The sequence below is a fragment of the Lycorma delicatula genome, chromosome 2 (assembly GCF_047948215.1).
Source record: "Lycorma delicatula isolate Av1 chromosome 2, ASM4794821v1, whole genome shotgun sequence".
In the NCBI taxonomy this organism is placed as follows: domain Eukaryota; kingdom Metazoa; phylum Arthropoda; class Insecta; order Hemiptera; family Fulgoridae; genus Lycorma; species Lycorma delicatula.
In genome coordinates, this window is record NC_134456.1 from 138,417,257 (window position 1) to 138,439,458 (window position 22,202).

At 30.7% G+C, this 22,202-nt stretch overlaps 1 protein-coding gene across 1 annotated transcript in view; it reads left to right on the top strand.

Annotated features, from left to right (window-relative positions):
• Ostgamma (oligosaccharide transferase gamma subunit) overlaps nt 1-21,061 on the top strand; it is a 28,444-nt gene extending 7,383 nt beyond the window's left edge. The window contains exons 3-8 of the mRNA XM_075356299.1: nt 258-375; nt 8,490-8,630; nt 11,019-11,159; nt 13,473-13,623; nt 15,954-16,122; nt 20,711-21,061. Coding sequence (XP_075212414.1) covers nt 258-375; nt 8,490-8,630; nt 11,019-11,159; nt 13,473-13,623; nt 15,954-16,122; nt 20,711-20,726 — 736 coding nt within the window. The 3' untranslated portion in view covers nt 20,727-21,061. The remainder of the gene's footprint in view (nt 1-257; nt 376-8,489; nt 8,631-11,018; nt 11,160-13,472; nt 13,624-15,953; nt 16,123-20,710) is intronic.
• Nucleotides 21,062-22,202: the final 1,141 nt, after the last annotated feature.

A 22,202-nucleotide genomic window follows, 5' to 3' on the forward strand; every position in this document is an offset into this window, starting at 1 on the left:
TATTGTTCAAGAGAGGTGACACGATGAAAATTGGATCACAAATATCTGATATATTTTATTACAATTTTATATATATTTTATTTAACAATCAAATCACGTTTTACTTTAGTCAAATCAATTCTGGATCAATTTAAAAGTATAATTGATCAGTAACATATTGGCTGTAGCTTTTTTAATTTGGTTACTTATATGTAAATCAGTAATTATCCTGTTGTAAAATGATTTATTTTATTAATGACTTTTTGTCTTAATTTCAGGCAAGCAAATGATGAATATTTAGTTGTGGCAAATTCATTTAGATATTCACAGGCATATAGCAATAAATTATTTTTTGCTATGGTTGATTTTGATGAAGGATCAGAAGTGTTCCAAATGGTGAGTGTCTTCTGTATGAAAGGCTTTGCCTTGCTTAGGATATCCTATTTACAGTTCCTTTAATTTGGGAGCTTGAGCAAGTCATACAATAAAAATGCCGATTAATTAATTTTATTTATTCTGTCAGGCAACTTTAGGCTGATGTCTATTTACAATTACTTTTTTTTTTAATAGATTACTATTGAGTAGTTAATTATTTTCATATTGATACTTTTTAAAAATAAATTTTGGAAATTTTACATATGAGATGTCTGTATTATGTAACAAGACAATATAATAATCAAAAGTAACAAGATGATAATAATAATATAACTCACCTGCATATCTATTACAATTGTAATGCTTATGCCCTACAATACAGCCCATACACTTAGATCTAGACTTGTTTCCTACTAGTTGAAGGTGTGGAACAGATGTGTTTTTATCAGCTGTTTTAACATATTTGACATTTTCTTCTTTACTGTTTTAACAGACTCAAAATGTACCCCTCTAAGCACAAATTTAAATGTAGGTAAAAGATAGTCACATGATGTCAAAATAGGCAAAAATAGAGGATGTTCAGTGTAGTAATCGGTTTTTTGACAAAGAAAAACTACTTCACAAAAAAATGCTATGTGAGCAGCCACATTGTCCTAATGAAGAATGAAACCACTTTCCCATAGTTCTGGTTGTTTTTTTTTTTACTTTCTTTCAGCTTTATCTAAACTTTATAATAATGCTGGTTCATTTCTGTGTTTTCTGGAAGATTGGGCCTGGCAGTTACTGCAGTATGTCACCACAAATTTCCTTGTGGTGTTCTTTTTGTATTGGGGTGAGAACCCTAGGAACCATCTTGGCACCAAATTTTTACCAGACTACTTACGTAGGACTGGTATTGTATTTAATTATAATGTATGTTTGTTTGTTCCCTTCTATAGCTTCATAGATCCAACCAAATACAATCAACTTTTGGATAGTAACAGGTCTTCAGTCTGGAAGTAACATAGGCAATCTTAAATTGTCTTTTAACTAGAAGGGGGATGCTATCCTGAGGGACAAAATTTTAAAATTATGTTATTTTCAAATTTAATGATGGTATCCTGTGAAACAATAAAAAAGAAATACTTTTTGCCTCGTGATATTTGAAAAATTCATTGTTATGAATATATTATGGCTAGTCCATGTATGTGTTACACACATGTACATTATCATTCATAAACATTCAAATTTCTATTTTGTTCTATTTTTCCATGCAGTGTCTATTATTGGTTATGCTATTTTTTACGCAACGTAAAGTTGCGTTTATTCCAATAAATTCAAGGTTATGGTCGAGTCTTGTAGTTTACAGGCTTGGTAAATTTATTTTGCATTTTTGTAAGGCTTATCATACGTGTATTTTTAAAATAGGTTGTTTGGGTTTGTTTTCTATATCATTTCTCTCAGGCTCCAGTTTGACTTATTGTTGCATCATCATATTGGTGTCAATTTATTTCATATCACACATTATTTATTGCTCTTTAGTCTTATTATATATATTATTCTTAAGTGTTTTTTATTCTCAACCAATTTCAATACTGTCATAGTTCCTAGAAGTCTATTTCTCTTTGTCTGCCCTGATGTCATTTCTTCAACTTGTGCGTATTCAGAAATTTATTTTATCAGTCTTACGTAATTCTTTAGTGGTTGCTTGCTTGTAAATTATTTTTGTTATGTCTTCGTTCCAGAATTCCACACGTTTTCTCTAATCGTTCTCATACTAACACTTAGACACTACTCTTGTTGTCAACACACACACACACACTCTTTTGTCCATTGCTTTGTTCGCTTCCCCTACTTCTCACCACGTCAGCTTTGTTCATTCCAGTTCAGTATTTCATGTTGTTTGGATGTACAGGCTGGTCCCCGCCCGGGGACCAGCTTGCGGTTCTCTCTCGTATAATGTGTTAATACTTTCGTCGTCTTCGTACTCTCCTAAACGTTGAGGTATTTCTCCGTTGAAATATTCTCTAGTTCTACTCGTCAGTGTTTTGTGACTTCACCGATCTCTATGTTTTGTTTTGCCTCGTTTCTTTGTTAAGTTAATCTTCAAATTCGGAATATTACGTCTCTCCGGAAAGTGTTTCAATTGCTACAAACTGCCAATTCTATCGATGTCGAATCTTCTACAGCTGCTGATTATATTTTTCATCAATGCAAATTCTGTCCAAACTCGTCGCTACATATCTGAGGTGCTACAAATTATTCAACTTCTAATCACTAATTGTTACCTCTGTTATTTTTTGATTCGCCATTACAGACTATGCCAAGGACAAACTGTATGAATATGTTGCACTTTAATTTCACGAGTTCATTTTTTACCAATATTCGTGTGTTATTAAGGGATGTTCAAATCCTTCATTATTATTTATAGTAAACAGTTACGCTGTTAGTAAAATTTGTGAAACATTCAGTTAATCGTACATTATGCATTTCAATTTCAAGTTTGGTTTAAAAAACCATTTATTCACTTAAGTGCAGTCACGACAGGTGTCTTTGATAAGGTTATGTTATTATGTCATGTGCAACATATTTTATGTGCTTACTTTTTACAATTTGTTTTTTATTGTACTTGACTCTATGATTCAATTTAATGTAATTTGTTAATCGCAGAGATTAATCATTATCTACTCATGAACTGAATTCATATTACTTCTCTTAAATTAATCTAAAGAAAATAACTCCTGATGTGAAGTTACGTTTTTGGACTTCTTTGTAATTTTATATTTTCAAGAAAGCTTGTTTACTAAAATGAACTCTATATGTTTATTTATTTCAATTTGATTATTGTAATTAACTCTTTTCTTATACTGGAAGATTATCGTGGCTTCTTTTTCTACAGTAAACTAGAATTGCTAGTTTTAATTATTTAATGATAAGTTTGTTGTTAAAAAATTAGGAACGGCCAGTGCCAATAATAAGTATTGTTGTAATTTATTTTTCTAAGTTGATGGCATTTTTTCATTGCTGATTTTCATTATTACAGAATATGTCAGTAATTGCAACAGTTTTCCAGTTACACTGTTTTTATTGATGTTATGTTTATAAGTATCTAATTGTAAAAAAGGTGTCTTATATTCCTTTGTTTTTTCAGGCTTTGTTTAATTGTAGATTCTCAAAACTATTATTTGAAAAATGTTTATTTTCTGTATTTGTTATGTATTATTATAAGTTTTGTTTATTAAGTATTATTAAGTTATGTTTATTTCATAATTTCTTTAATTTTTTAAGGTTATGATTTAACATAAGTTCAGTTGTTTTCTTTCTAATTAAAGTCCAATTTCTTTTGGCAAATACGAGCTGTGTGTTCTTTTATTTTTGTTAACTTTACCCAACAAACATTGCGTAGAGATTACATTCCCTCAATTTACCTACATGTTCTGGAAGAAATACGCAATGAATTCAAGGATAGCATTATTTGGATTTCAGCTGATGAAACTACGGACAGTTGTGGCCATTACATAGCGAATTTAATTGTCGGTGCATTAAAACTAGAGCTCTCTTCTTCCTATTTGGTGGCCTGCAAACACCTTGAAAAGACAAATCATTCTACGATCGCCAGATTTGTGAATGAGAGTATTAAAAAAATATTTCCTGAATCTTCTGCAGATGAAAGACTGTTTATATTTCTCTCAGATGCTGCTTCCTATATGATCAAGGCAGCCAAAGCTCTCCAAGTATTTTATATGAATTTGATTCATGTGACGTGCTTTGCCCACAGAGTACATTGACTTGCTGAAGAAGTACAATCCATGTTTGGGAATGTAAATAAACTGGTTTCATCAACAAAGAAAGTGTTTCTTAAGTCACCTGCTCTGAATAAGGCCTATAAAGAAAAATTCCAAATGTGCCTTTACCTCCCAAACCAGTGCTAACTCGATGGGGAACGTGGATTGAAGCTGTGCTGTTTTACAATGAACATTTTGAGGCCATCAAAGGTAATGACTTCGATAGTGCAGAGGCTATGGCAGTTTGTCAGTCCAAGGAAGCAATTAACGATCCTAGTACAGAAAAAAAAACGTAGCTGTGATAAGCACTTATTTTTCCCACATACCTGCGAGTATTAAAAACCTTGAAACTCAAGGTTTGGCATTGACTATCTATTCAGTTAATGAATAAAATCCACCAAATGAACTCTGCATTGCCAGAGGTATTCTCATGTAATGTTAAAGAAAAATTTGAAAACATTTTGAACAATAACCCAGGCTTTGAATCTTTGTGTCAAATTTATAGTTTTATTAATAGGACGGGTGAACTTTTGCCAGAAACAATTAAGTGCTAACATAGCTCCCAAATTCAAATACTGCCCAGTTACCTCAGTGGATGTGGAGCGATCCTGTTCCACTTATAAGAATATTTTGACTGATCGAATACACAATCTTACTACCGAACATTTGGAACTGTACCTGATTGTTTACATTTACAAAAGTAACAAAATGTTAAATAATTGTTAATTATCGACTTTATCAATATTTTATTCAACTACTTACTAACTGTATGGTGATTTTGAAAAAAAAAAATTAAAAATTACAATTTTTTTATTTATTATTTTGTATATTTTGACACTTTTTCATATTTAACATGCATATTTGCATGCAGAGTTCAAGCTTTTTATGTTGCATATAATCCGGTCTCTAGTAATAGACATATAAAAATTGTAAACAAAACTTGCCGAAAATTTAAGTTGAATAAAACAAAAGTTAGAAAAATTTCCTTACCAGGAATGTCTTCAACAAAATTACATAAACTATTCAGTCTTTTTTTTTTTTTTTTTGTCTTCAGTCATTTGACTGGTTTGATGCAGCTCTCCAAGATTCCCTATCTAGTGCTAGTCGTTTCATTTCAGTATACCCTCTACATCCTACATCCCTAACAATTTGTTTTACATATTCCAAACGTGGCCTGCCTACACAATTTTTCCCTTCTACCTGTCCTTCCAAAATTAAAGCGACTATTCCAGGATGCCTTAGTATGTGGCCTATAAGTCTGTCTCTTCTTTTAACTATATTTTTCCAAATGCTTCTTTCTTCATCTATTTGCCGCAATACCTCCTCATTTGTCACTTTATCCACCCATCTGATTTTTAACATTCTCCTATAGCACCACATTTCAAAAGCTTCTAATCTTTTCTTCTCAGATACTCCAATTGTCCAAGTTTCACTTCCATATAAAGCGACACTCCAAACATACACTTTCAAAAATCTTTTCCTGACATTTAAATTAATTTTTGATGTAAACAAATTATATTTCTTACTGAAGGCTCGTTTAGCTTGTGCTATTCGGCATTTTATATCGCTCCTGCTTCGTCCATCTTTAGTAATTTTACTTCCCAAATAACAAAATTCTTCTACCTCCATAATCTTTTCTCCTCCTATTTTCACATTCAGTGGTCCATCTTTGTTATTTCTACTACATTTCATTACTTTTGTTTTGTTCTTGTTTATTTTCATGCGATAGTTCTTGCGTAGGACTTCATCTATGCCGTTCATTGTTTCTTCTAAGTCCTTTTTATTCTCGGCTAGAATTACTATATCATCAGCAAATCGTAGCATCTTTATCTTTTCACCTTGTACTGTTACTCCGAATCTAAATTGTTCTTTAACATCATTAACTGCTAGTTCCATGTAAAGATTAAAAAGTAACGGAGATAGAGAACATCCTTGTCGGACTCCCTTTCTTATTATGGCTTCTTTCTTATGTTCTTCAATTGCTACTGTTGCTGTTTGGTTCCTGTACATGTTAGCAATTGTTCTTCTATCTCTGTATTTGAACCCTAATTTTTTTAAAATGCTGAACATTTTATTCCAGTCTACGTTATCGAATGCCTTTTCTAGGTCTATAAACGCCAAGTATGTTGGTTTGTTTTTCTTTAATCTTCCTTCTACTATTAATCTGAGGCCTAAAATTGCTTCCCTTGTCCCTATACTTTTCCTGAAACCAAATTGGTCTTCTCCTAACACTTCCTCCACTCGCCTCTCAATTCTTCTGTATAGAATTCTAGTTAAGATTTTTGATGCATGACTAGTTAAACTAATTGTTCTGTATTCTTCACATTTATCTGCCCCTGATTTCTTTGGTATCATTACTATAACACTTTTTTTGAAGTCTGACGGAAATTCCCCTTTTTCATAAATATTACACACCAGTTTGTATAATCTATCAATCGCCTCCTCCCCTGCATTGCGCAGTAATTCTACAGGTATTCCGTCTATTCCAGGAGCCTTTCTGCCATTTAAATCTTTTAATGCTCTCTTAAATTCAGATCTCAGTATTGTTTCTCCCATTTCATCCTCCTCAACTTCCTCTTCTTCCTCTATAACACCATTTTCTAATTCATTTCCTCCGTATAACTCTTCAATATATTCCACCCATCTATCGACTTTACCTTTCGTATTATATATAGGTGTACCATCTTTGTTTAACACATTATTACATTTTAATTTATGTACCCCAAAATTTTCCTTAACTTTCCTGTATGCTCCGTCTATTTTACCAATGTTCATTTCTCTTTCCACTTCTGAACACTTTTCTTTAATCCACTCTTCTTTCGCCAGTTTGCACTTCCTGTTTATAGCATTTCTTAATTGCCGATAGTTCCTTTTACTTTCTTCATCACTAGCATTCTTATATTTTCTACGTTCATCCATCAGCTGCAATATATCGTCTGAAACCCAAGGTTTTCTACCAGTTCTCTTTATTCCGCCTAAGTTTGCTTCTGCTGATTTAAGAATTTCCTTTTTAACATTCTCCCATTCTTCTTCTACATTTTCTATCTTATCTTTTTTACTCAGACCTCTTGCGATGTCCTCCTCAAAAATCTTCTTTACCTCCTCTTCCTCAAGCTTCTCTAAATTCCACCGATTCATCTGACACCTTTTCTTCAGGTTTTTAAACCCCAATCTACATTTCATTATCACCAAATTATGGTCGCTATCAATGTCTGCTCCAGGGTAAGTTTTGCAGTCCACGAGTTGATTTCTAAATCTTTGCTTAACCATGATATAATCTATCTGATACCTTGCAGTATCGCCTGGCTTTTTCCAAGTGTATATTCTTCTATTATGATTTTTAAATTGGGTATTGGCAATTACTAAATTATACTTCGTGCAAAACTCTATAAGTCGGTCCCCTCTTTCATTCCTTTTGCCCAGCCCTTTTCACCCACTATATTTCCTTCCTTGCCTTTTCCAATGCTTGCATTCCAATCTCCAACTATTATTAAATTTTCATCTCCTTTTACGTGTTTAATTGCTTCATCAATCTCTTCGTATACACATTCTACCTCATCATCATCATGGGCGCTTGTAGGCATATAGACGTTAACAATCATTGTCGGTTTAGGTTTTGAATTTATCCTTATTACAATGACTCTATCGCTATGCGTCTTGAAATACTCCACTCTCCTCCCTATTTTCTTGTTCATCACGAAACCTACTCCTGCCTGCCCATTATTTGACGCTGAGTTAATTACTCTAAAGTCACCCGACCAAAAGTCGCCTTCCTCTTCCCACCGAACCTCACTAATTCCTACTATATCCACGTTTACCCTATCCATTTCCCTTTTTAAATTCTCTAGCCTACCAACCTTTTTTAAGCTTCTAACATTCCACGCTCCGACTCGTAGAATGTTATTTTTTACTTTTCTGGTGACCCCTTCCTTAGTAGTCCCCACCCGGAGATCCGAACGGGGGACTATTTTACCTCCGGAATATTTTACCAAGGAAGGCGCCTCCATTATTGCTTTTGAAAATGCAGAGCCACATTTTCTTGGAAAAAAAAACAGCTGTAGTTTTCCATTGCTTTCAGCTGCGCAGTACTCAGAGGACTGAGTGATGTTGATATGGCCGTTTAAGTCGTTGTGACTTACGCCCCTAACAACTACTGAAAGAGCTGCTGCCCTCTTTCAGGAATCATTCCTTAGTCTGGCTCTCAACAGATACCTCTCCGATATGGTTGCACCTTCGGTCCAGCTGCTCTGTATCCCTGAGCACTCAAGCCCCCTCACCAACGGCAAGGTCTCATGATTCATAGAGGAGGCTATTCAGTCTAATCTTTTTATTTATTTGATTTATATAACATACTATTCAATTTTTTTACAGCTAAGACTGAATACAGCTCCAATATTTATGCATTTCCCTCCTAAGGGTAAGCCAAAGAGTAGCGATACATTTGATATACAAAGACTGGGATTTGCTGCTGAATCTATTGCTAAATGGATTGCAGAACGAACTGATGTTCAGGTAAAGGTGATAATTTTAATAAATCTTTGTAAATTTATTAAATTTGTCTGATATAATAATTAATTAATTATGTTTGTTTTCTATGTACTACATAAAATTATGATTACAACCAAAAGGTACTGAAGGTAAATGTATAAATTGATTACAAGAAAAATTTGTGTGGTTTTTTAAGGTTTTATTTTTATACTTTATAGAATCTCATTTTGGCTGGTTTTTTCTCTTTATATGTTTTAATATATATATATATATATATATATATATATATATATATATATATATATATATATAATATTACTTCAATTATAATTTTATTTCTATAATATTTTAACCTTCATTAAAAAAGTGAAAAGGTTAATGATACTTTATTCATTAAAATTAGATTAAATTTTCTATTACATTTTTATAGGTGGGTTTGAGTAAGATTGAAAACCTTCAGAAAGCATTTTAGCTATGTGAGAGGCTTTAAATTATGTGAAAAAATTATTTGTCATCAGTACCACATATCTGTATATGGTAAATTGTCAGTTTATCTAGTTTAGAGATATAAAGTTAAACACTAACCAATATACATAGGTACATACAGTCGCTGCTAAGTAATGGCAAGCAAGGTAAAAACTTGTTCCTCACTCTTACTAATCCCCCTTACCAAATAATTGTTCTATTTTTAACAAATGAATAGAACAGTGTTAAAATGAAATACAGTCTGCTAATTCTGTACTGTACATAGTAAAATGTAATAACAGATGGCAAAATATTATCTATTACTAATTACATAGTAAATATTGTAATATTTAAAGCAATGTTTAAAATACAACTGGAAAATGAATTTTCCGTTTTAATTCCTCAGCTAGAATGCTGTTGCTGCCATCACTATATTCAGTGTAATTGTCACTATTATCACTGTCGCTACATAAAGAGACAATGAAAGATTCTGTCAGAGATTCTTGTTTTCAATATTCACCTTCAATTTTTTTTAACCATTTCACAGTAAGGTTTCCAGTGTTCATCGCTCATCAAATTCATTTTATCTTCACGCAGTTTCTGCACTTCTGACATTTTAAACGTTTGTTGTGGCTCACAACATGTCGTTTTACCTCTGACCATATCAGCTCGATTGGATTTGAATCAAGATTGTAAGGTGGAAGCTGCAGAACTTGATGCCCACTTAGTTCCAAGAATTCGTCAAATTTGTATCATTTTCTGTTACTTTTATTCAACTTAATTAGTTCATACAATGTGGTTTAAGCAGCTGAGATGAAAATGGAATATGATTTTTCTATAGCCAAACAGTCATGTCTTTTTTCTTGCTTGATGACGCTGGAAGTTTTCAGAAAAGTTATTATGATGCGGAGCATTGTCAATAACTACTACAGACTCAGGAGGAAGGATAGGAACTAATGTTTCTTCAGCTCATTTCAAATAATTTTTAATATTCATGCTATCATAATAATTGCCACTTTTTGATTTGACTGTCCAAGTTAACATTGTGTTTGGAATAAGGTCCGCTTCACCTCTGGTGTGAATTAATTCACACCAGAATAAAGGTGAATTAATCATTCACCTTTATTTATGGGTAAATGAAATCCTGTATTGCTGTCATCAGCCCATGATTGTGCTGTTGAATGAGATGATAAAACATAGGATTCATCTAAGTTGCCTGGTTATATTTTCTAAAATCACTGATTGCCTGCAAATATGAAATCCTTTTCTGCTTAATATCGTGTTTTTCAACCAAAATTTTCCTTTAATTTTCTGTTTTGCGCCACTTAAAACCTAATTCTTTCAAAATTTTTCTTAAACTAGTTTGTCTGACATTTAAATTAATTTTAATTTTCAATTCATTATAGAGTTTGTTAACTTCTGGCAGCTCCCCTATTTTTGAGTGAAATTCATTCACAGTTTGCCTAACCACACCTTTATCAAAACCTCTAATCCAGAAACTGGTTTGGTATATTTCTTTTTCAGGGTGATGAATGAACATTCTGGCCCTTTGGATCGAAGAAGTTCTATTTTTTATATTCTTATTCTTTGAACCTGAGTCCTGGAAATACCATAGGCAGCTGCAGTTCTCTCTTCACACTTCTGTATAGCAATTAAATGCTTGTCATTTTTAATTTTCCACAGCTAAAGATTTTTTCTTCGTGAAATGAAACAGAACTTTTCAATTGTTTTTGGTTGGACAGAGTGATGAATAATTTGTAACTTTTTGCAGATTACCTGGTCAGGTTGCAAAACCTTACGTATAAAATTTTGACTTGATGAGGATAATTTCCTTAATGTAATATTATAATACAGCTGGAAAAGTAAAAAATATATATATATAATTTATGTGAAAATAAAATTTAATTTAAGTCTTGAAAAATTGATGCATTGATATTTTGTTAATAGATACGTGTATTCAGACCTCCAAGCTACTCTGGTACTATGGCCCTGATCATGTTGTTTGCACTTGTCGCTGGTTTCTTGTATTTACGAAGGAACAACCTTGATTTTCTTTATAATAAAACATTGTGGGGTATCAGTGCTATTGTAAGTATCCATCAGTAATAATTCTTATTGTCTTTTTTTTTTAATATTAATTTAAGGAGATTTTAAATTGTTTACTCTTAGATATAGTGAGAGTGGTTGTGTTTAGAATTTATATTGAGTATGTGCTGTATTGGTATGCAGTCTTTTTTTTTGGAAAAAATAAGTATGAAAAAGTCCACTGTATTCCGTACAACGTTCTGGTGCTATGAAATCCCTAATGAGGATATCAGAGGTTTTGTAATCATCAGAGAGTCAGTAGCACTCCGAGAAGAGCCTATTGAACTATAGAAAGATCCAATTCATAATTTAAAATTTCCAAAAGAGTCAATATCAGTTTTGAAAACTGAAAACAAAAATATAACCACCAGACACACAGTAACAGAACCTAAATGCAGGATCTCACATCATCAGTCCAGTACAAAATTCAAAAATTATATCAAACAAAAACTAAAAATGTAGAAGTTGGCATTATTTGTTTGTGATTATTGGGGTTTATGTTTCTAAATTTTTAGTTTTTATTTTTTGTTTTTGTTTGATGTAATTTAGGAATTTTGTACCAGATTGATAATGCAGAATCCCACTAAAATCGACTTTTGGTATTAATTTTTAGATTCCTGTTACTGTGTTTGGTGGTTATATTTTTGTTATGCGTATATTTATATGTCTGGTAAGCAACAGCCTGCTTCAACTGCAATTATCTTAGTATCGCCTTTAACTATGCTACTATCACTGCTGCTGCTACTACTACTTCTACTGTCAATATTGGCTATATATGTTACTACTCTCATCTATTGTTCTCAGATGTAAATTAATCATGTTTTAGTGAAGTACAGTTTTGTTCTTTGCAGTTATGTTTTTCTAAAATGCCTTATTCAATCAAGGAAAGGGTTGCCATAGTATAAGTCTATGTGTACTCTGGATCCTTTCAAGAAACACATCAAATATACTTTCTGAATAGGTGAGATGAAAAGTTCCAGGCCTCACACAGAGATGGCATTAGTACACTTAATTTCGTAATGGCGCCGCTTGATTCCATTCTTCATTAGTTTACCATAAGATTTTCAAGTCGCTGCATCACTTAAAATAGTAGAGCCCTAATTGCCTTAATTCTCCACTCCGTGGAAAATTTAAATCAAATAACTTTAATTCTCTAAAAATATAATATATAGAAATATAAGTGGAGAATAACGGCATTTTTTGGAAAATGGAGAAATCTGGAAATTTGTGCAGTGATTAAATATTTTTTTCTGAAAGGATGAAGTGCAAAGAAGAGCTTGATATAACATTGGGAGACTCTTCTCCAGTAAATACAACAGTTAAAAATTGGGTCACAGAGTTTAAAATGGTTCAGACAAGTATTAGCGAAACCCCACAATGGACACCCTTCTGAAGTAACTATGCCAGAAATTATAGAAAAAGTGCATAAAATTATTTTGGTAAATTGGTGAGCAACAGTGATTGAATGAGTTAGCAGAGTCTATAAGTATATAAACAGAACAATATTTTGCATGAACAAGCCTGACCAAAAACAGTGCCAAAAAGCATTTCAAGTGATAGTCTCGAACTTTTTCGGTCCAGAGGAATTTTTATGTTGATTTGTAATGACTGATGAGACTTGGGTTCATCACTACACTCCGAGACAAAACCAGTCAAAACAATGGTTTGAAAAAGGTCAACCTACTCTAAAAAAAAGTAAAAACTTTTCGTGTGAAAAAGTTATGGCAACTGTTGTTTTTTGTGATGCATGTGGAATAATTTTTATTGATTATCTCAAAAAGGGTGAAACAAAAAGTGGCAAATATTATCTGACCCTATTGCAGCATCTCAGCAATGAAACTAAGGAAAAACGACCGCATTTGAAAAAAAAAGTTATTTTCCATCAAGACAGCAGTCCAGCTCACACTTCAGTCATTGCAATGATAAAAATTAACGAATTACATTTTGAATTGCTCCAACACCCTCCATAAGCACCTGATCTGGTTTCCAGTGATTATCACTTGTTTCCTAACCTAAAAAAATGGCTTAGAGGGAAGAGATTTTCTACCAGTAATGTAGTAATGTAATTATTGCTGATATAGGTGATTATTTTAAGAAGTTAAATAAATCAGCATATCAAACTGACATAAGCGCTCTTGTGAAACATTGGGCTAAGTATGTAGATCTTAGTATCCAGAAAAGTGTTGTTTTCTTATCTAATCCTGAAACTTTTCACCTTACCTATGCGTGCACGTGTGTGTCATAATTTTTTAATGATAAAAAAGTGTGAATCTTGTTATTATTTATATTAACTATATTATCAAATCTTGTTCATAGTTTTTCTGCCTGGCTATGGTTTCTGGCCAAATGTGGAATCACATTAGAGGTCCCCCATTTGTGCATAGGTTACAGAGTGGAGGTGTTGCATATATACATGGATCTTCACAAGGGCAATTTGTTCTTGAAACTTACATCATCATTGTTTTAAGTATCCTTTCAGTTAATTTTAAGTTATTTTATTTTTTTATTTATTTATTTTTTTTTTTGTTATCTCCAATATATAGATTTATTAAAGCTTTTAAGTAATACCATAGAAGTATTCAATTCTGTGATTGTTACTATTTTGTATAATGGAAGATTCAGTTATACCATGCAGGTTCTGTTTACAAGGCCTTTTGCTGGCACAATTTATATTGCACCAAAAGATAAGTGTGCAGCTTCTGAGGAAAAAATTGCTAGTATAGTTTTTGATGCCATTTTGTTCACTATGAATTTCTCTATTGAAGATTTATCTATAATTGCAATTGCTTTGGCTGAACAAGTAGAAGAAGAATAAAATCAGTGGCAAAACAGAAGGTAAAGTGTGCATCCTGCATAGAAAAGATGTAAAACTGAAAAATATGTAATCTTGAGAAATTTGATGATGAAAAAATATTTGAGTATTTTCCATTTGTTCAATATTCATTCATTGTATTGTTAGAAGTACAGAATCTACTGTATTATCTTAAAACTTTAATTTTTCATCATTTATTTTGCCTTTATCATTAAAATAAGTACAAGTTAAAATTAATTAATATTTGTTTAATGAATAAAGTTATGACTTTATGTTATTTTATAAAGATATAAAAACTTAAGTCATCAACACCATCAGCTGATGATAACTTAACTGTACTTTTACAATAGGCACCACTAAATACTTTCATGACTTGAGTTAATACACAGTTGACCAGTTCGATTTGAAACAGATGGGTCTGTCAGTTCAGAAATTCAACCAGGCATTTATCCAGTCCTGACATCTTATAGTAGTAATGTAAATTGTCTCACATAATATCAGTAATGTCAGTTCTTGTAATATCAGTTCTGGAACAGGGCATATATAAATCAAACCTATCCTGATACCAAAATTAAGGCTTTGGTTGTAGGTAAAGCTTTCAGAAAATATCTGTTAATATTTCTCAGTAATATTTTTTATGATTGCATTTCCTATTCATTCCTTAAGAGGATTGTTCAAAAGATTCTCAGCCTGAAACAGAGATTGTGGAAGTATAACCAAATGACTGTGATATTTGTCATGTATTATTTAGATGGATGGCTTATTGCAATGTTTCAGTTATTTGCATTTAGTCGCTTTGTGGCAATCAATTAAAGCAACTAAGTTTTTACATTTTCTGAAAAATGGATAAAATTAAAGTTTGAGTTGTTGTAAACTACTTTGTTTTAAAAGTTTAATACCTCAATAAACATACGATGAGTAAGATTTCACATTGAAGAATTCTTCCTCCTTGTTTTCAGTGGTAAAAAAGTGAGCTACTGAATTTAAACGTTGTTCTAAATAGATTCAGAATGATGCCCAAAAACTGCTATGACTGACAAATTCATTACAGAAATATATATATGAAAATTTTCATAAGACTGGTAAGACTTACTTATGTGCTGCTGGTATTATTCACTTTTAGACCATATATTTAGTAGCTCAGCTACACCTACTTCTGTTTCCAGTATAAGTACATATTACTCTCTTAGTATTTATCAAAATCCACCATTTTTTAATAGAAGAATAATGAGATGGATAAAATAAGTTAAAAAAATATTTCCTAGGAATTGAACAAGATTGTCCTATATCACAGACCGTCATATATAAATTCATCTCAAAAATGAAATGCAGGTAGCACAATCCTTACTGAAATAAATTAACATCTTGATATTTTAATTAAAAATTAAATATCTACAATATTTAATATCTCATTTTAAAATAATAGATTTATGTATTATGAGAAGAAAGTAATGTCATTATAATCATTCAAGTTAAATAAATTGATGGTAAACCTGCGCTAAATTTTATTCTAAAATTCTTTGTTAAAATACTCTGTCACTTATTTGGTAATCTTCAATGACTTATTCACATTGGCATTAGGTAACATTGTTCATAGGAGTATCTGTGCATTAGAAATGCAGTATTTAGGGTGTGATTGTAAACTATAGTAAATTTGGTACTTGTATATAGATTGGCAGGATAAATGATGACCAATTTCTGCCAGGTAAACTGAAGCAATCTGCTACAATTAATAATGTTGAGATGATGGAGTCGATGAAGAATAGGAGAGTTTTGAAAGAAAATAATGGGTGATAATAGAATCATATGCCATCCACCAATCTACAAGAGCTGTAAAATAAAACAATATTTTTTTCAGAAATTTCAACTATTTAGTGGTTATTTAAATAGTTATTTTGTAATTTGAATTATCATCGATTGATTATATTTAATATAAACAGTATAACAGTTTCAATAGAATTTTCCTTAATTACCATGTAATAAAGATAGTGCAATTGTTCTTGGAATGATTATGATGACTGATGCAGCTGCTCGTAAAAACTGTGATGTACGTATGAGACAAATACTTTCACTGGTTGGTCTTGCAATTGTTGCAATATTCTTCAGTGTAATATTATCAATATTTCGTTCTAAGGCACATGGTTATCCATACAGGTAAGATATTTAAATTTCATTAAATTATATTTTATTTTTTTTAAGACTTATTAAATTTTCTAATCCTTTCATCAGTACTCATTAATCTATATTCATGTTTGGGCTTAAAATTGGTAGTCCTATTCATCTACATTTTAGAATTGGTCTCACTCAGTATTTTTAACTTTATATTTGCATTCGAAATACATTTTTGAAATTTTAACATTCCTTTAATTAGAAAATTGCTAGATGATAATATAAACTTAAAATTTTGAAAAGAAAAATGCGAGTTGTTTGATAAGTTCCTCAAAAAAAAATAAATAAGGCAGAATTTTTAAATCTTTTTTTATTCTTTAGCATAATTTCCTTTCAAATCTATGCAATTAGTCTAATGATCCTCAATTTTTTGAATCCATCCATATGGTATGATTTAGCCAGTTCTTCAAATTAGGCATATGTTTTGACAGTAACTTCAATCATTTTGTGTAGATATTTTTTCAGTAAACCTTTACATTTGGAAATAGATATAAGTCTCAAAAAATGCTAACTCTCGTGAGAAGGAATGCAGAAAAATGTTGTGTAATTGGGATTGAAGAGTGAGCCAGTTCATTGTGTCTGTAAAAAGGAGCCTTCTTGTTTATCAAATGCGGTCATTTTTTTCTTCATTTTCTCATTCAGATAATCCAGCAAAGATGCATAGTATCATCCAATTATCATCTTACTTTTCTTCAGAATGTCAATGAAGATTATGCCACCATTATATCTTAAAAGACACCCATCATTACCGTTTTTGCTGGTGGAATGGTTTTGTCTTTTTTGGAGCAAGTTCTTAAAGTGCTTGAAGTTCTTAGAACGAGTGGTTTGGAGTATTTCTTTGTTTCAGTCAATAGTGAAATATCCAATTTTCATCAACTGTTAACGAAACAATGCAAAAATTTCTTTGGATTGTGTTAAAACAGCCCCAAATTGTGCTTTGAGATGTTTCCTAATTCAAGCTTTTGATTGATGTGAATGAACTTGGCTCCCATCTTGTAGACAGTTTTTTGCATATGTAAATATTGGTGTAAAATGTTCATTTTTAAATCTGTTCATTTTAAATCCCTGTTGTCTTAATGATCTCGCATTCTTTCACTATCAGTCTTCTATCCTTCATTGCCATATCATGGATTTTTTTTCAATGTTCTCTGCAGTTGTAAACCCAGGTCGTTTAGAATTTATAGGATTGTGTTTGTATGACCATTTCAAAAACAACCAAACAATTTTTCAGTTGTTCTAATCAGTGGAGCTTATTTGCATTTATATTTATCCAGCTCAGCTTTATATAGTTGGCTTTTGAAAAAATTATTTTTGATCACCACCCAAAGTTTTTTCATCCATTTTTCACAAAATACAATACTTGAGTTGCTTAAGCAGCTCCCAATGACAGAATTATGAATGGATCTGGCTAAAGTTTTGTGTATGCTCCTATAGTCCAGGAAGTATCTGTTTTGGGTTGGACTTTTTCTATAGCTAATTTTTTGCTTTAATGCCACCAGAATATAATCAGAAATGATGATTTTGTTGTGTAGCAGTTGAACAAGGGGTGCTTAAATTTTTATTATACAAAATGCAAAAAATCACAAAAATATCCATTTTCAGATAACTCAATAACTGTTTATTTCAAAGAAAAGATCAAAAGAATAAAATGTTTTGTTATTAAATTTTACACACAATATCATCAGTTGCAAATTAATAAGTATGTTATTATTCTTATACATAGGATCTTCACATTTTACCTCAAAGAACATTTTGATATGGCAAAGCAACACGCCAAATTTAAAAAAAATTTGTCGTGACAGTTTTTGCACAGTAATTTTGCAATCAAGATTTAAAAAAAACGGATTTTTTCCATATTGTGTAGAGCCTGAAATAAAGTCTAAATAACTTGAAAATTTAATCACATATAAAAGAGCACTCGAAGTTTCAAATGAATTTTGAAAAATATAAATCTTTTAACAGGAGAGCCTAGGGAATTTTTGAAAAATACTTGCAATTTTTTTGCTTTTAAACAAATTGAATATCTTCACGAATTTTTATCTAAATTAATTTTAAAAAGCACAGCTTAAAAGTGTTTGGAAAGATGCTTCTTTTTAAAAAAAAGTTTCAGTTAGTTAATTATCTCAGAGATATAACCGATCGAAGTTGACCGCTGTTTACAACGAAACTAAAAGTGCGGTAGGGCTATTTTTTTTTTTTATTATTTTTTTTTTTTTTGAGATATGCCTTCATCTTTCCAAGTACTTTACAGGTGTAAATTTTCCACTCCTGCACTCATGTACAGCCTAGATAAAATGTTAATTAAAAATACTCCACACGAAAAATGCATGGGGGTTTGTGGTAGGGTAGATAAACTCTTGATCACCCAAAATTGAACTCATGCATTTAAAATAGTGACCCTGTCTTAAAATGCAATTCTCTCAGCTTCTAGTGGACGAATTCCCACTTTTTTTTTTATTTAAAGAAGTCTTTCCCATTACTTTTATGCTGTGCTTTTTAAAATTAATTTAGATAAAACTTTGTGATTACTTAAAAGCAGAAACAAATTGCAAGTATATTTGAAAAATTCCCTAGGCTCTCCTAGTTAACTGATTTAAATTTTTCAAAATGCATTTGAAAGTTTGAGTGCTCTTTTATATGTAATTAAAAAAGTATCTGGAGAGATACTTTTTTAATTACATATACTTTATTTCAGGCTCTACACAATTTGGAAAAACCCATTTTATTTTTTTTTTTAAATCTGGATTGCAAAAACAGACCTATTTTATTTTTAAATTTGACGTTTTGCTTTGTCATATAAAAAGTTCTTTGAGGGAAAATCAGAAGGTCCTATTTATAAGTACTCGAAAAAAATTCCCAAAAAATCTTTTTTTTTGACAGTTATTACTATTATAATACTATACTATACTAATAATAACGTATCTTTCAATTTGCAACCAAATAGTGTGTGTAAAATTTAATAACAAAACTTTTTTCTTTTTTGATCTTTTCTCTAAAATGAACTAGGAAAATAGAGGGAAAATGAATTTTTTTTACATTTTGTTTTATAAAAATTTACACTCACCTTTTCCAACTGGCACATAATGAAATAGTCATTTCTGATGATATTCCGGAGGCATTAAAGCAAAAATTAGCAGTCATATAGAGAAAGTCCAAATATGCCCATTAAAACAGATACGGCCTGGACTATTAGTGGAGATGTGGGAAGGGAAACTAGAGAATGACTTCAACAGTATACTATTAGCACGATCTCTTGACTTTTCACCTCTCATTGCTCATAACCACCTATTTCCTTACATTTTCTTAATGGTTTCTTTAATCCTTGTCATTGTTATTTCCTCACTAATAGTTTAAATCTTGAGCTCCTTTTTTGGTTCTTCCTATCCTAAATTGTTGCTATAATCCAGTCAACATGTAACTATATAAATGTAATAAAAAAATCTAAATTGAAGATGTGTTAAGGATTGAAAGATATCACTCTGTTAATGATTTCAGTGGATTTGGTCGCTTGTTTATTGATATTGGTATTGATGGTACTATGTTTAACATATTAAAAAAAAAGTTTGCATAATGTTCCTGTCTTTGTCCCCGATTTTGTTTTCTTTTTTTTTAAACACCATAGAATTTAAAAATATTAATGATGACTTAATTGTGTAATATTTAGAGTACAATTTGCAATAAAATAAAACCATATTTTTATCATCAGAACTATACTTTATTTATGTGCATAATTGAAAAAAAATTAGATACATATATACATTAATGTAAACATGAATCTTCATGTATTAATGAAGATACAGTGGGATTTTCATCTTGAAAACTAATGTTTAAAAAAAATTGATGTTTTAAAGATGGATCCTGTTCAGTCCTTTGTTTTATTGGAGCCTTAAAGGTTTATTCTTTCAAGTAATTATTTATTTCAGTTAGTTATCCCAGTTTGGTACAGTGTTATTCAACTAGACTAAAAAAAAATAAAAGTATGGATACAACAATGTCTCCCTTGTCCAATGAAGTTTAAAATCAGGCCAAACCTAGGATATAAATTAGGCAAATTTCAATTTTGTGGTCAGTGGGTTTTGGAGATGTGAGGCGAATGCTGTTTAGAAATAATATTGTATATTTCCTTCGATGACTCAAAAGTTTGGAATTTTAAATATAAAATACTACTTTCATTCTACTAAAGCACAATTTTCTCTGACCATTATACAAAGATAGTAAAAACTACCCTTCCCTTCTTTAATTTTTCCCAAAATTTAATACCAACAATGCTCCATATACAGAAACATTTTGAACAATTTTCAAAGAATATGTATAGTCAGTCTGGAAATATTAATAAAATGAGAATGTACATACATCTGGAAATTTCTTTAACTTATTTTATGTTTTTTTTTTAAGAGGGTCCTGAAATGTCAGCATTTTCAAAAGCCATGATACCCAAAATTTTGGCTGATCGCTATACATTTCCTTTATTTCTACACTGCTGCGTCGAGAAAGTGTAAATAATTTATGTTTCTTGATTGTTTTTTATTGTACGTTTGTTTAATATTTATATGTTTATTTTCTTTTTTTCCAGTTTTTTATTCAAGTGAGAGTTAGTACCTTCCACTTGTTGGGTGTAATATCAACTTTATGCACTACTACAAGTATTAATGACATTTTAAATAGTCGTATCTTATTAAGACTTGTTTAACATGCCCATCTTTGTTATATTTGAGAACAGAAAATTTTATGTTATTTATTTGGAAATATATTATATTGAAATTTTTTTATTTGTTGAAAAGAATATGTATCAGAATTTTTTTTTGTTGTATTTTGTATTTTTCCATTTTTTGACTTTCATTTATTTTACATCCTTTACATTATCTCTGTTATAATTCTATTGTGAAGTGCAATAATTAAAATTATTTTATGTACATTTAATAAATGTAATGTTTTATTTTGTTCCTTATACTTTTATTTAGTGTTATTTATCAGTTCATTTTAAATCATTTCATATGTACATTCTCATGTGCAAAGTATAGTAAGACCTTTTAAATATACATACATGAATTCACATTTATACAATTTTATATTACATGTTCAATTTTTTAATACATTATTTTAAATAATACTTGCATTTTACTGCACCTTGTGTTAAATTCATTTCCTGTTAGTCATAAAAAGAAGTACAATCAAACTTAATGATGATGAGTGTTCCATTTTTATTAATCTCTATTGTAATTTAATGACTATGAATAAATGTATTGTCAGTAAATGGATTTTTTTTATACAGAAGTCAAGTCTTCTTTTTATATTAAAATAAAAAAGTAGATCAATATTCCTCTGTATTTTATATTTGACTTTATCTATGACCAGATTAATGGAAACATTACAGTAGGGAGAAAAATTTAAGTTAAGTTTGTTACACTGCTGCTATTGTTTGTAATTTGCAAACAGTTATGTTCATATTTTATCTAATATGAATTTATTAATTAGATTTATTTAATTTCTGTAGTCTGTGGATTTGGCTTTGGCTACATATCGTGTAATTTTTTTTATCGTGGTCATGCAATTTAATATTTTAGATGATATATTAAAAAAGAAAACAAAAATCATACCTCATCATGAATATTCTTTAATATCTAATATCAAATTGTAGCATAATGTGGGATGAGTTTATAAGCTGTTGATTCCATTAATACCTGGAAAAAAGAGACTGGTTCTGTTGAGTCACGATAAAAAGGAAAGTGTGGCAGAAAAAGATAGATCACTAAAAGAGATGATGTCTTGCCAGTTACATTATCCAAATTTGATCCTTGAAATCAAATTGTAATCTTCAAAAGGAAATGTCATTTAACTATGTGATGAAAATTGCTTGAACAAGCTCATAAAGCATTATGAATGCTGAAAAAGTAGCTCATAATAGAAAAATATGAAGAAAAAGAGAGTGCAATGGATAAGAAATATATAAATCGGACTTTTGAAGGTTAGTTGAAAATTATTTTCTCTGACAAATGCATTTCATTGTTGGAAGGGAATCATCTCCAATTTGTTCAAAGGGTAGTTGGAGAATACATATTTATTAT